The sequence below is a fragment of the Phocoena sinus genome, chromosome 3 (genome assembly GCF_008692025.1).
Source record: "Phocoena sinus isolate mPhoSin1 chromosome 3, mPhoSin1.pri, whole genome shotgun sequence".
In the NCBI taxonomy this organism is placed as follows: domain Eukaryota; kingdom Metazoa; phylum Chordata; class Mammalia; order Artiodactyla; family Phocoenidae; genus Phocoena; species Phocoena sinus.
Genome location: NC_045765.1, coordinates 65,274,127 through 65,295,742, shown reverse-complemented (window position 1 = coordinate 65,295,742; position 21,616 = coordinate 65,274,127). Strand labels below are relative to the sequence as shown.

The window sequence follows — 21,616 nt, the reverse complement described above, 5'->3', positions numbered from 1 at the left end:
AGGGATGCTGCTAAACATCCTACAAATACACAAGATAGCCACCCCCGTCATTTAGAATGAAATAGTATCCATTCTAAATGTCAGCAATGCCAATTGAGAAACCCTGACATTTCTTTCTTTCTAAAAGAAGAAACCCCTAATATCTAAAATCGAATTGTATGTTTAGAGTCATAAGCCTATCTTCCCAGGACCTTCTGTTTAAGGAAACTTTGTTCATAATGTATACTTTTCTAATTCCAGCTAATTATAGTGCCTTACAGTGTTCATAAGTCAAAAGTTATTTGAGGGTGATTGCTTTTACTCGCTCAAAAACAGAATCCTCAGTTTGAATATAAAGTCCTGATTTTTACTCTTTTTACCCTTTATATTTTTTGCAATTCCCCATCCAAGTTCTCCTGGAAATTGGGTTGAGATAAAGGGAGGGCAAGACCTCAAATCCACGACTAGAGAGATAACTGTGTTTCATGGGGTGGAAAAACATGAAATTCTGAGTCTCGGATGGCCCTCCTAAGGAAGCATCGACTCCCACCACTCTTCTTAGCATCGATCAGCCTGCCCGATTGGTTTTAAGATTACTGCCGCCGTCCTCAAGTACTGCTTGCCTCTGGACAAGAGCGACAGGTAACGCCTCCCAGCAGTTTTAGCCGGGCAGCCCCGTGTCCCCAAGCACAGGCCCAAACTTCCGGAGCACACCGCTCGACGGTGGGCGGAGCGGGGTGGAAGGCGGGCCACAAATCTCCTCTGAGGACTAGAGCACCGGGCAGCCCAGGCAGGTCGAGGGTCTGCGAGGCGACCGAGCCCCTCGCGGCCCGCCGGAGGGGCCGCGCGCTGCCGGAAGTTGGAGGGGGCGCTCGTCCGAGCGCCGGCCCCACAGCCAAGCCCTCCGCAGGGTCCGCCCCCCGCCGGGCATGGAGGAGGGCGCGGCAGCCGCGGCCGCCAGGACCCGCCCCCTCGCCTTCCAGAGCCGGCGACAGGCGGCGCGAGGAGGCGGGGCCGCGGCTGCTGGCGGTGTCTGCGCCTCGCGGTTTCGGAGCTAGCAGACGCTCGGGGAACATGGCGGCGGCGGAGCCCGCGGTCCCGGCGCTCCCCAGCGGCGGTGGCTTGGGGGCGCCGTCGGGCACGGTCCCCGTGCTTTTCTGCTTCTCGGTCTTCGCGCGGCCCTCAGCCGTGCCGCACGGCGCGGGCTACGAGCTGCTCATCCAGAAGTTCCTCAGTCTGTACGGCGACCAGATCGACATGCACCGCAAATTCGTGGTGCAGCTCTTCGCGGAGGAGTGGGGCCAGTACGTGGACCTGCCCAAGGGCTTCACGGTGAGCGAGCGCTGCAAGGTGCGCCTCGTGCCGCTGCAGATCCAGGTGGGTCCCGCGGGAGGGCCGCGCGCCGAGCCGCAGCTCCCGGTCCCCGTGCGTCCCCGTCCCCGCGCGTCCCCGTCCCCGCGGCGCTCCTCAGGTGCCCCGTGGCGGCGGGCCCTGCGCACCGCGCCCGCTGGGAAGGGTCGTGCCGCTGTCGCAAGCGTCCGGGATGGCCCAGCGAAGGCGCCTGTCCAAAGGTGACGGTCACCGGCTGTCCTCGGCCGAGGACGGGGCGTGGGCCTCCCGGCTATTGGCGGCGCGCGCGAACGCCCCCACGTGTGTGGTCCTCAGCCGCCCGCATCCGCTTTGTGTGCTGGGAGCGAGTCCTAGCCTCCTGCGTAACCGAAGGGCTGTGCAGAGTAAGCTGTGTTTTTATTTGGGTTGATGCAGAACCGGGGAAAAGAGATTGTGGGGGAGTATCGGCCTTAGGGTTTGTTCCCGGAGTTGTGTTTACCACTTGCGGAAACAGAAACTTCAGGAGTCCTATCCTTTCACCCATCCTCTTCCCCAGTTTTCTGCTCCTTTGATCTTAAGTCTTTCCTAACCTTAAGTGAAATAACCTTGTTTAGCCTCTTCCAAGTAACTGTCAACTGAATCTGTTGATTACATATATACGTTGCCTACCTTGAAAAAGTCGTTTGACTCAGCACTGCAGCACCTTCTTAAATACCCAACTTTAGCTAGACCATTCTTTCCTGGTCGTGCTGGCAGAAAAAGTTGTCATACTTGAGGATTATTTTATGCCTTTATAATTTTTTAAAAAGCCGTGCTCTAATACTGCGCAGATCTGCCTCCTGTGTTCTTTTTATGCTCAGCTCAGAGGATTCACCGGAAGATTTATCCTGTTGAAAAGCAAGAACAAAAGGTGTATTTTAGGTACTACACCACCACCATTTTTTTTGGTTGAGAAACCGGTAAGCCATTTCTTTGGAAGACCAAACTGAAATGTGGGATTCAGGATTAGAAGGCATTTTAATATTCAAGTGTCATTTTCTGAGGACTATTATGTAGTTTTTGGTGGTTTTTTTTTGTTTGTTTGTTTGTTTTTCATTTGTAGTTGTCTGTGGAATTGGTCTTGTTTGCTATTATTCCAGCAAGTGATGGCAAAGGAAGGCCAGAAGCTTCCAAAGCAGATACTTGAACCAGAGGGCAAAGGCTGTGAGATTCTGTGGTCAACCTTTGGAGAGCCAAAAGGGAGGCAGTTGGTGTCTGATACCCTAGAATTTGCCCTGTTCTTGGGAGAGTTGTGGTTGGTAGGTGTTTACTACCACCCATTTTTATGCCTTCAAGAGTTTTCATGACTGACACCTCTCTGCAGCCTTCCTTGTCAATCTGTTTAGATTATTGCTGCCAAAATATGGAAGAAGCTGGATGCACCTTTGACAAATCCATTAATAAAGGGGAGAATCCAAATACTAGCTGAAGAGATCTGGAGCTTTACTGAGGATGCAGACTTCTTTGTGATGCATTTCCTGTAGTGGTTGGGAGGGAGAGTGGGCTGTTACCTAATAAGATGTTATGCCAAACTAGCACTCTCCCCAAGTCTTTAAGACTTCCCCCATCCCAAACAATGGGATTTCTTATTTTGAAAAATTTAAAGCCTGGATCTGAGAACTCTTTTTAACTTATCAGTTTAGAAGTTAATGAAATATTTGTATATACCTGAAATGTCTTGTACATTCTCAAAAGGCATTATATAATTCAGGTCACATGTGGCTTTTGAAGTCTTTTGCTTGGTATTGGAGATAAAATATAGTTATTTTTTTGTGGTGATGTTTAAAATAATAATGATAATATCACTACTCTGTCCCATTCTTTTAAAAATGTTATTTTTTTCCCCACTAAATAGTCCAATAATTCTTAAGCATCTGTTATAGGATACTTTATATATTTTAAAGTATTTAAAAATATTTTTATATTCTTTCATTTTAGTAATCACAATAGCTTGACTTCTTCAGCCAGGTGCCTCCCCCAGCTTAAAAATAGGTAATGTGGAGGAATATACACACATACCATATATATCCATATACTTATTCTGATACCTATTTATATGAAAAGAGATATATATGTGTGTGTGTGTATGTGTATGGATATTCTCAGAAGAAAAAGGGAAGATACTTCTTTTCATGACCGTTTTACTATATTTTTTTGGAACCTGGCTGTGTAATCCTAGAGACATGGACATTTTATGGCTGGATGAGAACATAGAGTTCACTCCCCATTTGAGTGGCAGCTGTAAGTGCCTGGCCCAGTGAATGTAAACATCGGTAAGACCCAATTCTTGTTCCGTACCTAGTAATCTAACTCCTTCGTTTTACCAAAGAGCAGAACATGTAGGAAATTGCCTGAGGTTCCATGGCAAAGCGTGTGAAGGTCCTACAGCTGGGCATAGCATTTATGTTCTCTTTTCACGCTTAATGAAAATAGCAAGCAGAATGGAAAACAAGCTGCAAACTTGAGCTTGTAACATCATTTGTTTTGATGCTATTCGTTGTTTCTGTGGAACAGATGCCTGTCACTCAGCAAGACTCAAGGTGGCCTGTCAGTGAGGCCATGCTCTGGGTATAGGCCCCTTCTCCCAGAGGCAGGGATGAAGAGCATGTTTGGCCACATGTAATCCACAGCTTAAATAATGCCATTTATTATTTCTCCAAGAATAGGCCTTATAGCCTCTGTGGCCCTGGCTAACATACAAAATATTCTAGAATGTATTCTTAATTTACACAGGGGTCCGAGTTTGCTTTCACGCTTGTTCTGACTGACGTTGCTAGTGACCTTGTAAAACACAGTGGCTGCTTGTGCCACACTGTCTGCGCTGGTGGTTGGTTAGTGGTTCTGTGGGGATTGATCTTTAAGACCCCCATTGCCAGTATTAGGCTCTGGTAACTGTTTAGTGTCTTCTTTTCTGAAATATTCTGTCCAAGTGACCGAGTGTCTGCTGACAGCTCAGGTAGCTGAAGACAGCTCATGTTTCAAGCACGGTTTATGAGTCTTCAGCCTTGTCAAAATGCTTGAAGTCAGGGGAAGAAATGTAAATGAGAGGATTATACAGTGGGAATTTAGGTCATTTTCATGACTTATAAGTGTTAATTTTTCACAAGGTATTTCCCAAGTTTTAACTAACGGAGAATTCAACCCTGGACACTTGGGCAGAGCCCAAGTAGAAGAGAGGAAGAAAAGGACATAGTAAGAATGACACCAGCGAGAGGATTTTACTTCGGTATGTAGGAGGGAAGGCTCTGGCAGCTTCGTCTGGGCAGAAGATAAGGGCTTCCCTGGGAAGGTTATTTCGACTTTTTCCTGAGGTAGTTAATTTGGAAGGGATCCTGCTCCAGGTTTTACTTCTTGGAAGTTTATTAGTACTATGATTATTTTAAACAGAGGTGTAGACGTTTTATAGCTAGAAGAGACCCCAGAGTACATGGTGGGAAGGGAGAGAAGGCAGGGTTTGGAAAGAAAGGGGAAAGGACTTGGGTCTCCCTTGGTCTTACTAGTTGGAAGGTGGTGATTTTTTTTTTTTTTTTTTCTTTTGCAGTATGCGGGCCTCTCACCGTTGCGGCCTCTCCCGTTACGGAGCACAGGCTCCAGACGTGCAGGCTCAGCGGCCATGGCTCACGGGCCCAGCCGCTCCGCGGCATGTGGGATCCTCCCAGACCGGGGCACGAACCCATGTCCCCTGCATCAGCAGGTGGACTCCCAACCACTGCGCCACCAGGGAAGCCTGGAAGGTGGTGATTTTTGATTTCAGAACCTTTACTGTGGAGCGTGTAGGAGGAGCAGGTAGATAAGCTAATGCTCAGAACTCTTGAGTTAGAGAAGCAGGCAGGAACTATCTTGGGAGGCGCACAGTGTCAGGGGCACTGGAGAAAACAGCTGGATCCTGAGGGTATGATATTGTTTGCCCGCCCACTTTTTAAGAATTTAACATTGCAGATTACTGCCCAAAGCATTGTACACATTTTGCCTCTTGTGGATACATTAGAGGCTACCTATAAATAAACTGTGTTTGAGTGGGAGCTAAACACAATTTCCAAACTGTGTTTGGAAATTTTTTTCTGTCATTTAGTTTGCCAAGGGGAATCCAAAGTAGATTCAGATATCACTGTGTTCCTGGGATCTGGCCAGCTTCACCTTCACTCCAACCTCAGGTACAGTCTAAAGAAATCCATCGTCCTTAACACTGAAATTGATGGAGTTGGCTGGCTTCCCTTAGGCAGTTAGAAAGCTCGCTGGAGTTGTAACCTCAGTGCAAGTGACACAAGTGCTTACAGCAGGTGAGTAGGTTGTAAAATAAGAGTGAAATAAATATTCTTTTGTAGTCTAAATTAAAAAGCCCCAAACCGTTTTGCCAGGAGCAGATCATGTAATTGTCAGTCTTTTGGTGACATTTAGAAATCCACTTTATGAATCATTTCTTAATTCTGTAGACTATGTTAACATAAGTTAGGCAATATCAGTATTTCTTTCTATATATTTATTGTTTTCATAAGGGATTTTAGTAGTAAGTGGTATTTTAACCTCATTACAGAAGAACTGTTTTTAACATGTGCTGACCTTCAGAGCGTATGTTTCCTATAAGAGGGATACACAATAACCTAATACATTTATTGATTGATTTACATGAAGCTGATTTAATCCTTGAAATAGCCCTGTGAGGTAGATACTATTTTTATTACTTTGTTACAGATTAAGAAGCAGCTGTTTGGAGATGTTAATGATTTGCTGCATTTCATGTAATTGAAATTAGTGAAATTGACATTTGGACTCAGATTCTAATGCGCCTGGGCTGTCCTGTGTAGGCACTCTTGTAACCTGGGAGAGTCATGTCACAGACCTCTGTTTTGAGTCAGTATTGGAACAAAGCCTTACTATGCCTGTGGTAATCGGGTTTCCTTGGAAACACTTCTCAGTGAAATAATGATACCTCATATCCCCTTCTAGACCCCTCTCCCAAGCACATCATGCCTATATTGTGACTATAATAGACTACTAAAATTTTGAAAACATCACATTTACAATTCCAAACTTTAATCATTCCTAAAGATATACAATTTACTCACTGTAGTCGTTCGCTAGGTTGCTGCTGTAACAAAGTATAGTACTACAGACTGAGTGGCTTATACAACAGAAATTTATTTTCTCATAATTCTGGAGGGTTTAGATCAGGTTTGGTTCCTTCTGAGCGCTGTGAAGAAGAAGCCGTTCCATGCCTCCCTCCTGGCTTTTGGTGGTTTGTTGGGAGTCTTTGGCATTGTGTGGCTTGTAGACATGTCACCTTGATCTCTCCCTTCATGTTCACATGGCCTTCTCTGTGCCCGGATTTCCCCTTTTAATAAGGATGCCACTCATGTTGGATTAGGCACCCACCCCACTCCAGTATGACCTCATCTTAACTAATTATGTTTTCAGTGACTATTTCCAAATAAGGCCACTTTCTGAGGTACAGTACTGGTGGTTAGGAATTCAACATATGAATTTTAGAGCACACCATTCAACATACAACACTCACCATGCATTACGTTTATGGAGAGAACAGAAGTGGGGCACCATGTATCACTAAGCAAGGCCAGCCACTGTGTATGTGCCTGTCCTGAGTAACCGAGCAAGGGAGGAGCAGATTCCTTGCAGATGTAGCAGCCATTGTTAGAAAATGGTCAGAGCACATGTGGAAGTGAAGGAGGGTAAATACTATTATGATCGTGGTAATAATGAGACTTGGGGATGAAGAGTCTTTTGAATATGAAATCTAAGGTTGAATGCCAGCTAAGACAGTTCTTAAGAAAGTGGACAAAAAATTTATACTTGAAATTTATCTCTTAAACTGTTGCTTGAGGAAGCCATTGGTTGTGATCAACTTTTTGTGTTGAAATATGTATATTGAAATACGTATTTTTTATGTATATGTGTATGTGTAGGGATTTATGTGTATAAATATATGAAGGTGTGTGTGTATACACATATTTACTTTTATACGTGATTTCTTCATACTTCTTGAATATGTGTTGATCTGTAATTGCTTCGCTTTTACTCATGATGGCACTTGGTCAAGGTCACTTTTAATTTGCTGTCTTGCAGTTGCAGCATGTTTGACAATGAGCAGCACTTTAGTTATGTACAAGGTTCTGGTTTAAGAGGAATTTCTGAGTCAAGTTACGAAGTCACTGAATTATAGAGTCAGTGTGTAATTTAACAACAATTACTGAAATTCATGTGGATTTGGGGTGGATGGGGGGTTTGGTTAGAGTTTTTCAGTAGTTTTTTATTTGTTTGTTTTTTGTTTTGGTAGCCTCAAATCCTCCTTTTTCTGTCTTGTAAGATATGGAGTTTATTCATAAAGTAGCATCTTTTCCCCCTACTACTATGGCATAGGGAGACCTTTTTTTTTTTCCCCATAAACTTTTAATTTTAGAATAGTGTTGATTTACAACAAAGTTGCAAAGGATAGTACAGAGAGCTAGCTCCTTTATACCTGACCTAGTTTCCCTTCTTGCTAACATCTTACATTACTGTGGCATATTTGTCATAGCTAAGGAACCAACATTGGTACATTACTATAAGCTGAGCACCACACTTTAGTCAGATTTCACTAGCTTTTCCCTAATGTCCTTTTTCTGTCCCAGGATCCAGTTCAGGATACCGATTACGTTTAGTTGTCATGTCTCCTTCGACTCCTATGGGTTATGGCAGTTTCTCAGAGTTTCATTGTTTTTAATGACCTTGACAGTTTTAAGGAGTACTGATTAGATATTTTTATTCCTTTTTTTTTTTTTTTTTTTTTTTGGTGTACGTGAGCCTCTCACTGTTGTGGCCTCTCCCGTTGCGGAGCACAGGCTCCGGACGCGCAGGCTCAGTGGCCATGGCTCACGGGCCCAGCCGCTCCACGGCACGTGGGATCTTCCCAGACCAGGGCACGAACCCATGTCCCCTGCATCGGCAGGCGGACTCTCAACCACTGCGCCACCAGGGAAGCTCTGATTAGATATTTTTGTAGAATGACCTCATTTTGGGTTTATCTGATGTTTTCCTCAGGCTTCAGCCAGGGTTGTGAGATTTTGAGAGGAAGATCATGAAGGTCATTCTCATCACATATCAAAGCTGAATACTGTCACCATGGATTACCTGAATGTTGATCACCTGGCTGAGGCCGTGTTCACCATTACCCTCCCTCTATACTCTGAAGAAGCAAATTGCTAAGTGCAGGTCATATTCAAGGGGATGTCAACTCCTGGAGAGGAGAATATCTAAGGCATTTTTGTTTCATGAAATTATAACCAGTCATTTCTGCATAAAAATATGCCTCTCCCGCTTATCTCTATGGTTTCTTTCTTTAACTGAAGGTTTATACATGATGAATTCCTCTGCTAGAAAGGATTTGCAGGGTGCTAAGGATTTCAGGGCTGCATTTTCTGACCTCCTCAATCTGTGTCTAATATGACATACGTCTGATGTGGTCCCCTGCCTAGAACAGATACCTCACAGCTGAAATGAGGTATAGGGAAGCACCAGGTAACAGGAACCCCAGGAGACCGCAAGTCTGAATATTCTAGGATTTCTGAGTAGGTAAGGTTTTATTACTTTAAATATCCCAATTTTCTGTATTTTGACCACTTTATATGGTAGTCCTAAAATATTATGTAACTTATTTTCTTAATGAGTGTGATAAAATGATTTTGTCCCAATTTATAACTTATATACAGCTTGTTACTCCTTCATTGGAGTCTAGACTGAGAACTAGTTGAGTTTTGATCTGCTTTTATTGTATTTTTAATCTTTGCTTCCTCCGCTGTCATTTCTTGCTGCTATCAGTTTGCCTATCTTCAGCAGTTCCCTTTCAGATTTGCTGTTTCCAATCCTGTGTTAATTTATAATCCAGACAACCAAACTTGTTAGGAATGTATACAGAGTTAGTCAATACCGTCTGAGATAAGATCTGAAAGCTGGAGATCGAAGCAAGTGTCGGCTGTGTGTTAGTGCATGGCCATCCAGCATACTTGGGCAGCTGCCTGGGAGTTTTATTTTGCCTGCTTGCTGGTATTCCCATGTGGTAGAATGGCAAGATGGCTAAGGTGCGTTACAGTTACTTGAAACAAGACAGTTACAGCTAAACTGCTTTTCATAGTGTCCCCTCAACACATTGTGGATGACAGGGACCCCTGGTTCAAATTTCTAAAAGAATATATATATGTGGATTTTAAGCCTTTTGAGCCAAGATTTAATGTTTACTGAAATTTAAGATACATGGTCATAGTGACTGGTTTTCAACCAAGTACCCTAAGTACTTACCTATACATCAGACTCATTGCTTTTGATAATGACCAAAATGGAAGCATGGTACTTGCATTAAAAATTTAAGTAAGGAAGCAGCCTGAATATTTATTTTAAACATACTTTATTGGCAGAGTAGGAAAACCGTCCACATAGTGTTAGAATTAAAGATGGCACTCGCATTCTGACATGAACTTGGTGTTGGACTGCACACAGTTAATCAGTGCACACCTATAGAGTTAATACCAGAGGGAGATTAAGGTGTCGGAGTCCTTCAGACCAGGACACAGATAAATAAAAGTGCAAACTGACTAGAACAGTCATACTGTTAAGGATAAAAGATTCCTTTTGATGATTCATTTAATTCTTGTAGTAATTGTTTCTTGGGAGTATGCCATGTGCACAGATACTAAGGCAGAGTCTAGGGCCAGGCTGGTGGTGAAGCCACCACCATGTAATCAGGACTCAGGTTCCTCTATAAAATTATGAGTAATTATTGTCTGTGGGTGGTTTAGGTTAATTAGAGGGGAGATTTAATGGGGTGCCTAGTAAGAGTAGTGGCATGGGTTCATTCATGGTCAGACTGCATCCTTTCCAGAGCTTTCTCTCATTTGAGAAGGTAGAAAGAAAAGTACCATGGACTTTTAAGAATTAAATTCTTGTATTCAACAGTGATTTTTCCCTTTTTGGTAGATCCATATTGGGCCCAAGTTGTTATAATAGACCAACTGCAGCAATTAATGTAAAGCATGGTAATCTAATACCCAGTTTTCATCTTAATTCATTGACTTTCCTGATTGTGATAAATATGTGTAAGAATTCAGATGTCAAATTTACGTCTTTCCATTTGACAGTGGTGATGTGCTTGGCATCATTTCGTTGCATTTTATTTGAAGTCTAAGAAGTTATTCTTGAGAATACCAACTTAATATTTCTGTGTTGATGATAGCAGTATATCTAGATTTGTTTCTGTTTTTTTAGTTTTTTGTTCCATAATCTTTGCTACAGATTATTGAAATTTTATTCTTTGTTCTTGTATGCCATCAACAGATTTAAGTTTTTTACTGTTTTTTATTATAAAAGTAATACATCTTTTTAAATAACATTTAGCAAATGTTTTAAAATAGCATTTGAAAAATAAAAGAAAGGTATTAAGAAAAATGTTATCAGCATCCCTAACTATATAACCATGTGTTCATATTTTCATATATTTGCTTCTCCTTTTTATGCATATTTTTACATTATTGAAATACTATTGAACTGTGCTCTGTTTTTAAAATTAACATTAGATTATGGCATTTCTTCTTAGATGGTGCACATTTTTTGAAAACATATACATACGTTATTTTAATAGGCTAAAAAATGTTATGTGAATGTGTTAAAATTTGTGAAATCATTTTTGTATTGTTGGTTCTTGGTTTATTTCTGATTTTCGCTATTAAAAGCAATTCAGTGGACATCTTTGCACATAATTTTTTTTCCTGTTATTCATATCATTTCTCTTAGACAATAGTTGTAGAAATGGATTTAATGGGTCAAACAGTAGGAATGTTTTTCTCTTTACTGACCTCCAGCTGAAAATAAATGTCATTGTATAACAAATGCTAAATCATTCTGTTTTTCTTTTTTCTTCAGCTTACTACCCTGGGAAATCTTACACCTTCAAGCACTGTGTTTTTCTGCTGTGATATGCAGGAAAGGTTCAGACCAGCCATCAAGTATTTTGGAGATATTATTAGTGTGGGACAGAGATTGGTATGCTTGCTTGTTCATTTTTTCCAATTTGCTAAAGCATGATTCATACACAAACATATGTATATTGCTACTTATCTTTGTGTGTTTTTTTTCCTCCAGTTACAAGGGGCCCGGATTTTAGGAATTCCAGTTATTGTAACAGAACAGTACCCTAAAGGTCTTGGAAGCACTGTTCAAGAAATTGATTTAGCGGGTGTAAAACTGGTACTTCCAAAGACCAAGTTTTCAATGGTATTACCAGAAGTAGAAGCAGCATTAGCAGAGATTCCTGGAGTCAGGAGTGTTGTGTTATTTGGAGTAGAAGTGAGTACCTCTTGTTCTGTTTTGGACACAATATCATTTGTAGAAAACTTGTTATTTCCAGAATGTAATTTTGTATATAGAATACCATGTAGGTATCTGATAGAAAATAGCTACCATTTTTTAAGTGTTGAGTACTTGCATGGCACTGATCTATATTAATTTGTTGAACTCTCACAGCAATCCTCTGAGCTAAGTACTTTTGGTCTCATATTGTAGGTGAGAAAACTCAAACACAGGTGCTGTGTGTCTTGCCCAAGGTCATAGAGTTAGTTAAAGTTCGATGAAGCTGCATTTGAACGTAGGTTGATAGATTCTTGGGCCTTTACTTTGAACCTCAACTTTTGGAACACATTTTCACCAAAGACAGTATGTTTATTTATGTGTTATAGGAGCTCACCTTGGTCATGCTTTTGTTTTAGAAAAACCTTAGAAGTCATGTAGTTCATTGTCCTTCACATTTGAATCATGTGTACCTATTATTTTAAAGGAAAAAAAAATACTCATGGATTCCTAATGCTGATTAAAATGATTTTTTGTTTGGTTTGTTTTTTTGACATGTAGAAACAGAATATAAGTATTTATTCATAGCTTTTAAACACCTCTTGAACTAAAATTTTAAAATTATGAAAACCATAAAAACAGTGAAATCCAAATAATATTAAAGACATCCATGATGTTTTGATAGTAGGTTTCAGAGTAGTAGGTTTTAATAGCCTCAGGTTTAGATATAAAATATTTCTGTATTTTGACTTAAATAATGATAAAATAAAGGAAGCCTATTTGTATAAATATGTCACACCAAATGCTGACTTTTGCACTTTTCTTGCTTGTTCATCATTAGAGCTCATGTCTAATCAAAATCATCTTTGGGCATTCCTCCAGTGCTAATTTTAATGAGTTGTCAGTTGATAATTCTCCACAGCCCTCTTGTCATATGAAAATAAGGTTGGTTGGCATTATTAAAATCTGCTTTCATTGGTTATATAATCCACTTATTGTTGGAGCCTGTTTTTACTCTTTATTCTCTGCTGATGAATTGTTACAAGTTCATACTTACAAAGATGGAATCTGTATAATTCATTTTCTGGTGATGTATACTGGGTATTTTTTGCCTGTGCTACAAGTTATTTTTAACTTGGCTTACCTTTATACTACTGGGTGCCTTACAACAACTCAGTTTTCCCACCATTATCTCAATTGGCAGTACTGCAAACGCGTTCTTTGTGTTAGGCACTTGGTGTGAATACAGAAATAAACCCAACTGCGAGTGGCATCAAAACTGAGTAGTAGTAGTCAGCCATATGAAGGTCGTCCAGATGACATAGATGAAAATCTTTAAAAAAAAGCGCTCACAGAGCTCTAAGAATATGTTCAAGGTTCCCAGTACAAAGAACATTGATGTAATGCAGTCCCTGACTTAACAAAGAGGCAGCCAAAGCCAGAAATGCTGTTTATGCTCAAGATCACTAGTGAGTTGGAGGCAAAACTAGATGTGGACAAGGCCATTAGACCTGTAGTGCTCTTTCTGCTCTACCGTGTTGCTGCACATTTGTAAAATACTTGTAGTTTACCACGTTATTACATATGGTTTTTACTTTCCTACTAGACCCATGTGTGTATCCAACAGACAGCTCTGGAGCTCGTTGGCAGAGGTATTGAGGTTCATATTGTTGCTGATGCCACGTCGTCGAGAAGCATGATGGACAGGATGTTTGCTCTTGAGGTAATTGTCCTGCTTTAAAATAAATCATTAACCAAGGCTTCCAAGTAACTTTGGAGAGTATCAAATATGTAACAGCAGTGAAAGATTTACCTCTTAAATTTGAGCTTGGTCTGACAACAATCAGGCTGATTTCCGGGGTCTCTACTACGCACGAGAAACCTCTGAGGTCTCACCATCATATCCTGTTTTACATCTTCTGTCTTTATTTCTAGATGTCTAGTAAAGCCAAATGCTCCTTTACATCTTCTTTCGTAACTTTGCTAGTTTTGCACATCAACTAAGAGGTATTCCAGTCAGCTTACTCTGAACTGCTGAAAGATTTGCAAATTAACAACAGTTCACCTAGGCTTAACTCGTCCAGGGTCTAGCCAACACCTAGGGTATGGTGGGCCGAAGCCTGGTTCAGCCACTTGGACTTGAATTTCTGGGGATAGGAGGTGTGTCTCTGACTGTGGACACCACTCACACACAGTGTTTAATGGCTCTCTGCGTGGAGTGTCAAGATATACTTCAGAGTCAGGGAGTTGATGACTTTCATCAGTGTTGCATAACAGTAGCCTTACGTAAGCATTGCCTATTCCGAGACTGTTGAAAAACAAACTCCCACAATTAATCCTTTGAACCTTCACTCCGCGTTGTGCATCTCTCTCTTTCATGTTTAATTCTAATTCTATAATAGCTTTAAAGTGATGTCAATCTGGATTGAATTGCTGAATTTTTAACTGATTATTTTTATTGAGAATGGGAAATGTAGATATTTTTTTGAGACCCTCCAGTGTTCCATGCATAAGCTGACCTGTGAACCACTTTCTCTGTAGGATTGCTCAATCATCTCTCTAGCCTAAAATGTTCCCTAGGGTGGTGAGTTGGGCAAATAAGAAAGAGAGGAAAGAAAGGAGACTCACGTCAGTGGGGAGGGCTGATATAGAAGCAGGCGGGTAGCTGTCAGCAGCAGTGGTTTTAAGGCCCTGGTTGGCCATCCCTTCTCTTATTCCTGAGCAGTGAGTCCTATTTTGCGATTATGGGTGGAAATGGTTTTATTTATTTTATTCAACTATTTTGAAATCCACTTGGACTACTGGGTTCTCTGGTTGGTTAGATACTAAGTGTTGCTTCTTCCCCTCTCAGCAGAGATCTTTAAGCTGTTCTTACAGTCATAGTTAGCTTCCAGTTTTCAAATTTCCTTAGTAATCTGAGTTTAAACACTTCCACTGTCAGATCCGTACTACCTCGGCAGGCAGCTCTTTTCTTCTTTGAATACCTTTATGGTAATGCTGAGGTCCAGAACTTGAAGTGTTTCCAAGGAAGCGAAAAACTAAGAACATATAAAACCAAAAATTTTCCTTGCTTGTAAAGCGATTTCAAGAACTTTCGTCCTACATTCGTTTTTTAGATGTCTTTATTATGCCATTTATTACAGAAAATCTTGATTGTTGGCAGTTCTATGTTCTACCAAGACTCAGAATAAAAACAGCCATTTACCATCTGAGCCTCATTCTTTTGGAGGTAGTCTGTAATCTTACTGATTAGGAGGAGTCTAAACAGTGGAGCGGTAATATGGGTTTGAATTCAGGTTCCGGCATTTTGTAAATTAGTGTCCTTGGACAAATTACCCAATATCTTTGCCTCAGATTTCTCATTGGTGATGTGAAATAAAATTCATATTTTTATGGCAAGACAAGAAAAATTTAAACATGAAAAAATTTTCTTTGCCCTTTGGCCTCCTCTCTCCTCCCTACTGTGCATTGTGTATCTAAAGTATGCATCGACCAAACCTCCCATCAGCAGAAATACCTGCTCAACCATAAAGAGCAGACAACCCCTTAAAAGATAACGTTCCTTCTTGATCTTCTAAAGGGTCACATGACCCACGACAATGGCACTTAGATCTGGATTATGTAAACTGTCAATAATAGGTTATTTAATGTACAGCCCTCTGTCTCAATTTATGTAACTGTGCTTTGACTTCTAACGGGTGGACCAGTTCTCAGAGCTTTCTGAGGGGCTGTTCCCAGGTTATAATCCTCACTTTGGCTTGAATAAAATTTTCCATTTCTTCCTTTTTTTTTATTGGAGTATAATTGCTTTACCATGTTGTGTTAGTTTCTGCTGTACAATGAAGTGAGTCAGCTATATGTATACCTATGTCCCCTCCCCCTTGGACCTCCCTCCCACCTACCTAGGTCGTCACAAAGCACCGAGCTGAGCTTCCTGTGCTTTATAGCATGTTCCCGCTAGCTATCTATTTTATGCATGGTAGTGTATATATATCGATCCTAATCTCCCAATTCATCCCACCCTCACCTTCCACCCCTGTGTCCACATGTCCGTTCTCTAAGTCTGTGTCTCTATTCCTGCCTTGCAAATAGGTTCATCTGTTTCTTTCTTAGATTGATGGATTAATTTTTTGTCGACTGTGAAATAGAAATAATAGTCATTACGTGGGAGGATTTTTGTGAAGAATCAATGAAATAATGTATCGATAGCACTTAGTACAGTGTCTGATATGGTAAACACTCAAATGTTAGCTGTTGCTTTTATTTTTACTGTAGCTATTATTTGTTTTTGTTGTCTTCATGAGGTTCATCTGATCAGAAAAGTATAAGCATTTATCAGCTCCCAAGACCCAGAATGGACTAGTCCTGAGAAGTTCTGAGGAGGGAAGGAAGGAATATGGTCTGGGGTGGATTTGGAAGAGCCTGGAGCAGCCAGCATTGCCTTGGCTTAAAGTGCTGAGGTTGAAAGGGAGAGAAGAAGCAGGTCAGGTGGTGATGGGGGAAGATGTGTGCCACATTTCAGATTTTCCCTCTTAGTCTTAATTTGCTATGGAGGTGCTTTAGTCCCTCAGTCCTTGGGAGAAATGTTAAGTCTCCTTTTTTCTTCTGTGACTATGAAAGTGAAATAGAGATCTGGTCTGCTCCCCTTCTTTTTTTCCTTGAGAACGCAACTACTTAAGGTCATTCCTGAGACTCCCCATATTACCTGTTAAGACCATTGTACTAATAAGATTTATAGTTACCGTTATTAAAACTTCTCTGCCGGGATCTGTGGTGTGTGCTTTATTCCACAAAATTTTTTGAGCACCTACCATCTGTCAGGCATTTTTCTTTCAACTTACAATTGTAGAGTAAATGTGAGATAAAATAGACTAAAACCGTCTCATGAGCTTGATGTCCTTGTACTTCTGGGGAGTTGTTAGTGTTACTTGGGAATTTAATGGGTTTAGTCTTTTTTTTCCCCACCCTCTCTGAGGCCATCTTGGCTTTGTGTTCTTGCATTTTTAGGTTTGTGGGTCAGAGTAACCTTTCCTTTGGCCTAGTTGGACTGGTTTTGCAAGTGTAAGGGAAGAACTCAGGAAGCCTATTAAGCCGTGTACCCATTTGCATTAAACAGCTGGAGTTTTAATTGCCCCTTCTAAAGCCAGGAGATAAAGTGAGTGTGGGACCAGTATTGTAGGTGTCCTCATAGCTCAAGGTGGTGGGCAGGAAGCTGCCGGTGTCTGGAAAAAGTGCTGCTGTTCTCTTTCTGCTCAGGTACCCTTCTGGGTTGGGGCTGGGAAGGCACCGTGGGAAGATCTGTTAGTCTGATCTAAAGACTTTGCAATCTTAGCAAAGGCGTGAGCCACGCCTTCCCCTAACACAGGTTCTTGGCTTGATTACTTTCGAATGCAATCAGTATTGGGCATATCTCCGTCTTGAAGTTAAGTAATTTTATGTTTCTGTTTACTGAAGTTTTTCTGTGTGCCTCTAGTGTCCCAGCTTGCCCCTGCCACAGTGTACGGACTCACAGCATCCCTGAGGGTTGCTGGCTTAGGGTGGATCCGGTGCTGCTCTAGTCTGGTCAGGAGAGCACTATGGACAAAAGCTGCCTTCTTCCTGGGTCATCACATTTCTTCCTCAGACCTGGAAACAGTTTTCTGTCCTTCCTGCCTCATGAAGGAACTAGAAAGATTACTGAGAACTGACCTTTGTTTGCACTTTGGAATATAGAAGGCACTTTCACAGACATTGAAAGTATGATTCAGATTCAGACTGACTGATTGAAAGTCCGTTGATTCAACAGGGAGCAGTAAGGAAGGCAGGCAGCCAGGGAGAGAGCTGCATTTGGATGGCTGGACATTCACGGCATCGAGCTGCAGCTAGTCTTATTCCCCACCCTGCTGTCTGAAGCAAGCACACAGTCCTTTGAGATTTCAGAGGGTTTGATACGATAGTCAGGAGTTGACTGAAAAGCGAGGAGGAGGAAATTAGTCTCCAGACGTCTTTAAAGAGCTCAGTGATGACTCATCCTCTGGGATTTGTCCCAACATAAAGGACACTAGCAGCCTCACTTATTTCTTCCTCTTTCCTATGTAACCCTCTGCTGTTTTTTCATTTCTCCAGAGCTGTGGTCAGCCTGCTCTGCACACTCCTGTGCTGGTGTTTGAGGTCCAAGCTTGCTATCTGATAAGTAGGCTATGGCTTACGCTCCCTTCTGCATCCTTGGGGATAAAAAGGAAGAGTCTGCCAGTGGGAAGGTTGGGTCTCTGGATCTGCAGCCATTTGAAGGGTTTACTTTGGCTCCATTGGGATGTCCTGTTTATTTAGGTGACTCCCTTTATGACGAGACACTGATCCACGTCTTTTCCTCTAACTTGCATAGGAATCGTGTCTAACCACCTCATCTTCTAAGGCTCTTACAGTGAATGTTGCTTGGGGTAACAAACAGTTGGTCTGTTTTTTTCCCTGAGGTTTCTGATAAATACATCCAGAAAATGGATCTCTGCTCTAGAATTCTCCTCCCATTCCCCTCTCCCACCCTTTTCTCCACTTTCTCTTCTTTGCCCTCCTCCTTCCCTTTCCCTCCTCCCCTTCCTTGAGATTTCTGTCCTTAGCTCTTTATTATGATTCCACTGGAACAATTTGGCAAGGATGTTCTTTCACCTGTCAGTGAAACTCTATACAACCTTACATTTTATACTCCTGTTTATGATTCTAAAAAGCTTACAATGGTGGCAATGGTAGTGGTTCTGTTGTCGTCCAGGGGCACGTTCTTAAACCTCACATGAGGCTCCTCTACCACCAGCATTTCTTACTTACGGGAAGGGCATGCAGTTTAATGTCAGATATTTGCAGAGAGGAAAAAAAGAACTTAAGAATCATTGTTTTACAGTCCTTAGCCTTGATTTCCCTCTGTCCCTGGTGCATGTAAGTGAGAATAGTGGCAAGTGAGAATATTGGCTGCCTATTCTCTTTTACTTGTTTCTAGTCCTTATTACTAATATTGAGAACCATCATAAAGGGTTTGTGGTGTGGCTAGTTTGAAATCTCTCCTCATCTCTGAATTTGATGGTATGGCTAAGGGCCCTGGTTTTGATAGAGGACACTAATCATTGTGTCCTGGCATGCTTTTTGCTGTTTTAATACAGTGTTCATTCTCATGCTTAATTTCTTGATTTGTCTTTTTTTTTTTTTAAAGCGTCTTGCTCGAACTGGGATCATAGTGACTACAAGTGAAGCTGTTCTGCTACAGCTGGTGGCTGATAAAGATCATCCAAAATTCAAGGAAATTCAGAATCTAATTAAGGCGAGTGCTCCAGAGTCGGGTCTGCTTTCCAAAGTATAAGACATGTGAAGAACGGGTGTGCTACTCACCATCAGGTGACAGGACTGCAAGCCTGGACAAGCTCGTGTCTCTAGTAGAATTAAAACGTTAAGTCAAAAATTGGCTCTTTTTTGCGCCTCTTAGTAAAACTTAACCAATTAGACCATTTGGGTTACAGATGTCAAAGGTTTTAGGTGCTGCTTACCTTCTTCTTATGTTAATGTGCTTTTATTTATTAAAAAAATTATAATGGAGGTGCCTGTTTTCTCTATACCGTATACACTGATCATACTTTCCAAAGTGCACACTCTTGTGAAATTTTCTTAAATTGTGCACAGTTAAAGACAAAGATCTACCAGTAATAGTTTGACTTTTGTCTTATTGTAATATGTATGTTATAATGTTAATGTGGATTCAGTGCTTTTACTTTACAGGTTGATTGAAATAGGATTATTAAACGAGAATTTAAAAACAGGACTCTGGATCGTGTTACCCCTTTCGCTCACGATGCAGTCAAGTTATTTATTACGTTGCACTGGTTTAACCAGACAAACTTATGTTGAATAATTACATATCTTTCTTAATTATGCTAGTTTTCTTATTCTGCTCACCATCACTAATTCTCTGTTAATGTTCTCTTTTTTAACTGAATCTTTTACCCAGAAAGACTCATTCGCTCATTGCTTGTTTTAATTTTGTAAACAGATGGGAGGATTTGCAACACCATATCATTAATGGAGGGCTGTTTTAACATCTTTGAAGTATTACTTTAGCTGAATAGCTTTATAACCATCTTGAATATATCTAATATGCACAAGATTTAGCAAAAAGGGAAAGGCTGGATAAAATGTAGTTTTAAAACATCCATATTCTTGTTTGAAATTTTTTCCACCTACCTTCCAATTACTGTTAATGCAAAAGGCCTCAGTAATCATTTGGTAGTATTGCTTTTGCAGTCATTACTACCATTCAATAAATTTATTTTCATTAAATACTTATTATAGGGTTTTAAAACTTTTTAAAAAATATTATGTGAAATATGAAACATTGGTGTCTTTTATATTAAAGTAATTAAAGAAAACGTATTATGTGAATGAAGTTCTTTTGTCTGCCACAGCATGGCTCTTTGAGTACTCTTCCAGGGATTCTAATATTTATTTAAAGGTGTAAAAATTTTGACATTTGTAATCTTTCAACTCATGGAAATTTTCGAAGAATGAAAATGTTTTGTCCATGGGGGTAAATGGATTTTATTGAAGGGCCTTCTTATTTAAGAGCAGTAGAATTTTTTTGTTGTTTTTTTTTTTCTTTTTTTTTTTTTTTTTTTTTTTTTTTTTGGTGGTACGCGGGCCTCTCACCGCTGTGGCCTCTCCCGTCGCGGAGCACAGGCTCCGGACGCGCAGGCTCAGCGGCCATGGCTCACAGGCCCAGCCGCTCCGCGGCACGTGGGATCCTCCCGGACCGGGGCACGAACCCGCGTCCCCTGCATCGGCAGGCGGACTCTCAACCACTGCGCCACCAGGGAAGCCCGTTTTTTTTTTTCTGGTCAGTATAACAAACAGTAATCTAGCATTCTTCTTAGGGTTATGTTTAAATTTTTTTCCCAGCAAACTTGTGTGTCAAAAAAGAAGAATCAAAGATTTCTACACGTTTTAAAATAGTTTTTAATAAATTTAACCTAGTGCCTCTCAAACTCTAATATGAATACACATCACCTGGGGGATCTTGTTAAAATGCTGACTCTGGTTCAATAGGTCTGGCTTCTGTGCCTGACATTTTGCATTTCCAAAAAAAAAAAAAAGCCAGTTTCTACCAGCCCTGCTCAGAAGAGACCAACCATACTTTATGAGTAGCAAAGATTTATATAACATCACCTGTTTTCCTCCACTGAGTCCTGGCCCTTCCTCTCATGAAACACCACCCCAATGAAGCCTTTTCACAGCTGAAACAATTCTGTGAACTTGAGTCAGTTTCCTATGGCTACCATATTAAATTACCACAAACTTTGAGGTTTAAAACAATGCAAATTTATTATCTTCCAGTTCAGTAGGTTAGAAATCTGAAATGGGTTTCGCGGGGCTAAAATCTGTCTTTCCCACTAGATTCTAAGCTTCTTGAAAACAGGACCTGTGCATTCTATACTCGTTCTGGAAACTCATTTTGAGAACCTACTAAGTTCTAAACATGTGCTGAGGATAGAAAGATGCCCCAAGGAAGCTTAGGGTCTGGTACAAAATCAGATGTATCATAACCTTTCAGTAAAAGTGAATTGAATTATGTCAAAGGTTCAGGAATGTCAGTACAACAAAGTTTAGAGTAATATACTTGTGAATTCTGCGTTCTCCCTTCTTTTTTGCAGATCATGCAAGCAAGGTGATGAGGCCTAATTATAGGAAACCTGAATTGATTTTAATACATTAGTCTTTGAATTGGAAGTGTCTCCAATTTTGTAAGGTAACAAAATTCTTTTAACTGATGTAAATAAAGACCTTGAGAACATAAGCAAAAGAATAGTCCAGTGTCTTGAATTGCAAGGGGGTTAGAAATAAGATCAAGACACATCGTTTATTGAAATGCTAAAACATATGCGTTTCAAATTAAATTAAACAAATTAAAAGTAATAAAAGTTATTCT

At 40.9% G+C, this 21,616-nt stretch overlaps 1 protein-coding gene across 4 annotated transcripts; it reads left to right on the top strand.

The window, feature by feature from the left end:
• The first annotated feature begins 829 nt into the window (after nt 1–829).
• Nucleotides 830–20,067, top strand: ISOC1 (isochorismatase domain containing 1). 4 transcript variants are annotated; one of them, XM_032628674.1, is made up of 6 exons: nt 830–1,356; nt 11,254–11,373; nt 11,473–11,676; nt 12,518–12,621; nt 13,283–13,399; nt 18,857–20,067. In XM_032628674.1, exons 1-5 carry the CDS (start codon nt 1,054–1,056, stop codon nt 13,374–13,376), a joined length of 825 nt encoding a protein of 274 aa, XP_032484565.1. In that variant the 5' UTR covers nt 830–1,053; the 3' UTR covers nt 13,377–13,399; nt 18,857–20,067. The 4 variants fall into 4 exon arrangements, with proteins under 4 accessions (XP_032484565.1, XP_032484564.1, XP_032484563.1 ...); XM_032628675.1 differs by lacking the exon at nt 12,518–12,621 and adding an exon at nt 4,889–5,081 and having other exon boundaries at nt 1,039–4,573; XM_032628673.1 differs by lacking the exon at nt 12,518–12,621 and having other exon boundaries at nt 958–1,311.
• The last annotated feature ends 1,549 nt before the right edge of the window (nt 20,068–21,616 follow it).

What these genes read in the sequence shown, in the direction of transcription:
- ISOC1 (XM_032628672.1), top strand. Translation starts at nt 1,054, where the DNA reads ATGGCGGCGGCGGAGCCCGCGGTCCCGGCGCTCCCCAGCGGCGGTGGC. An exon ending in TTAGTGTGGGACAGAGATTG is followed by an intron (nt 11,374 to 11,472) that starts GTATGCTTGCTT and finishes TTTTTCCTCCAG; the next exon opens with TTACAAGGGGCCCGGATTTT. An exon ending in ACAGGATGTTTGCTCTTGAG is followed by an intron (nt 13,400 to 18,856) that starts GTAATTGTCCTG and finishes TTTTTTTTAAAG; the next exon opens with CGTCTTGCTCGAACTGGGAT.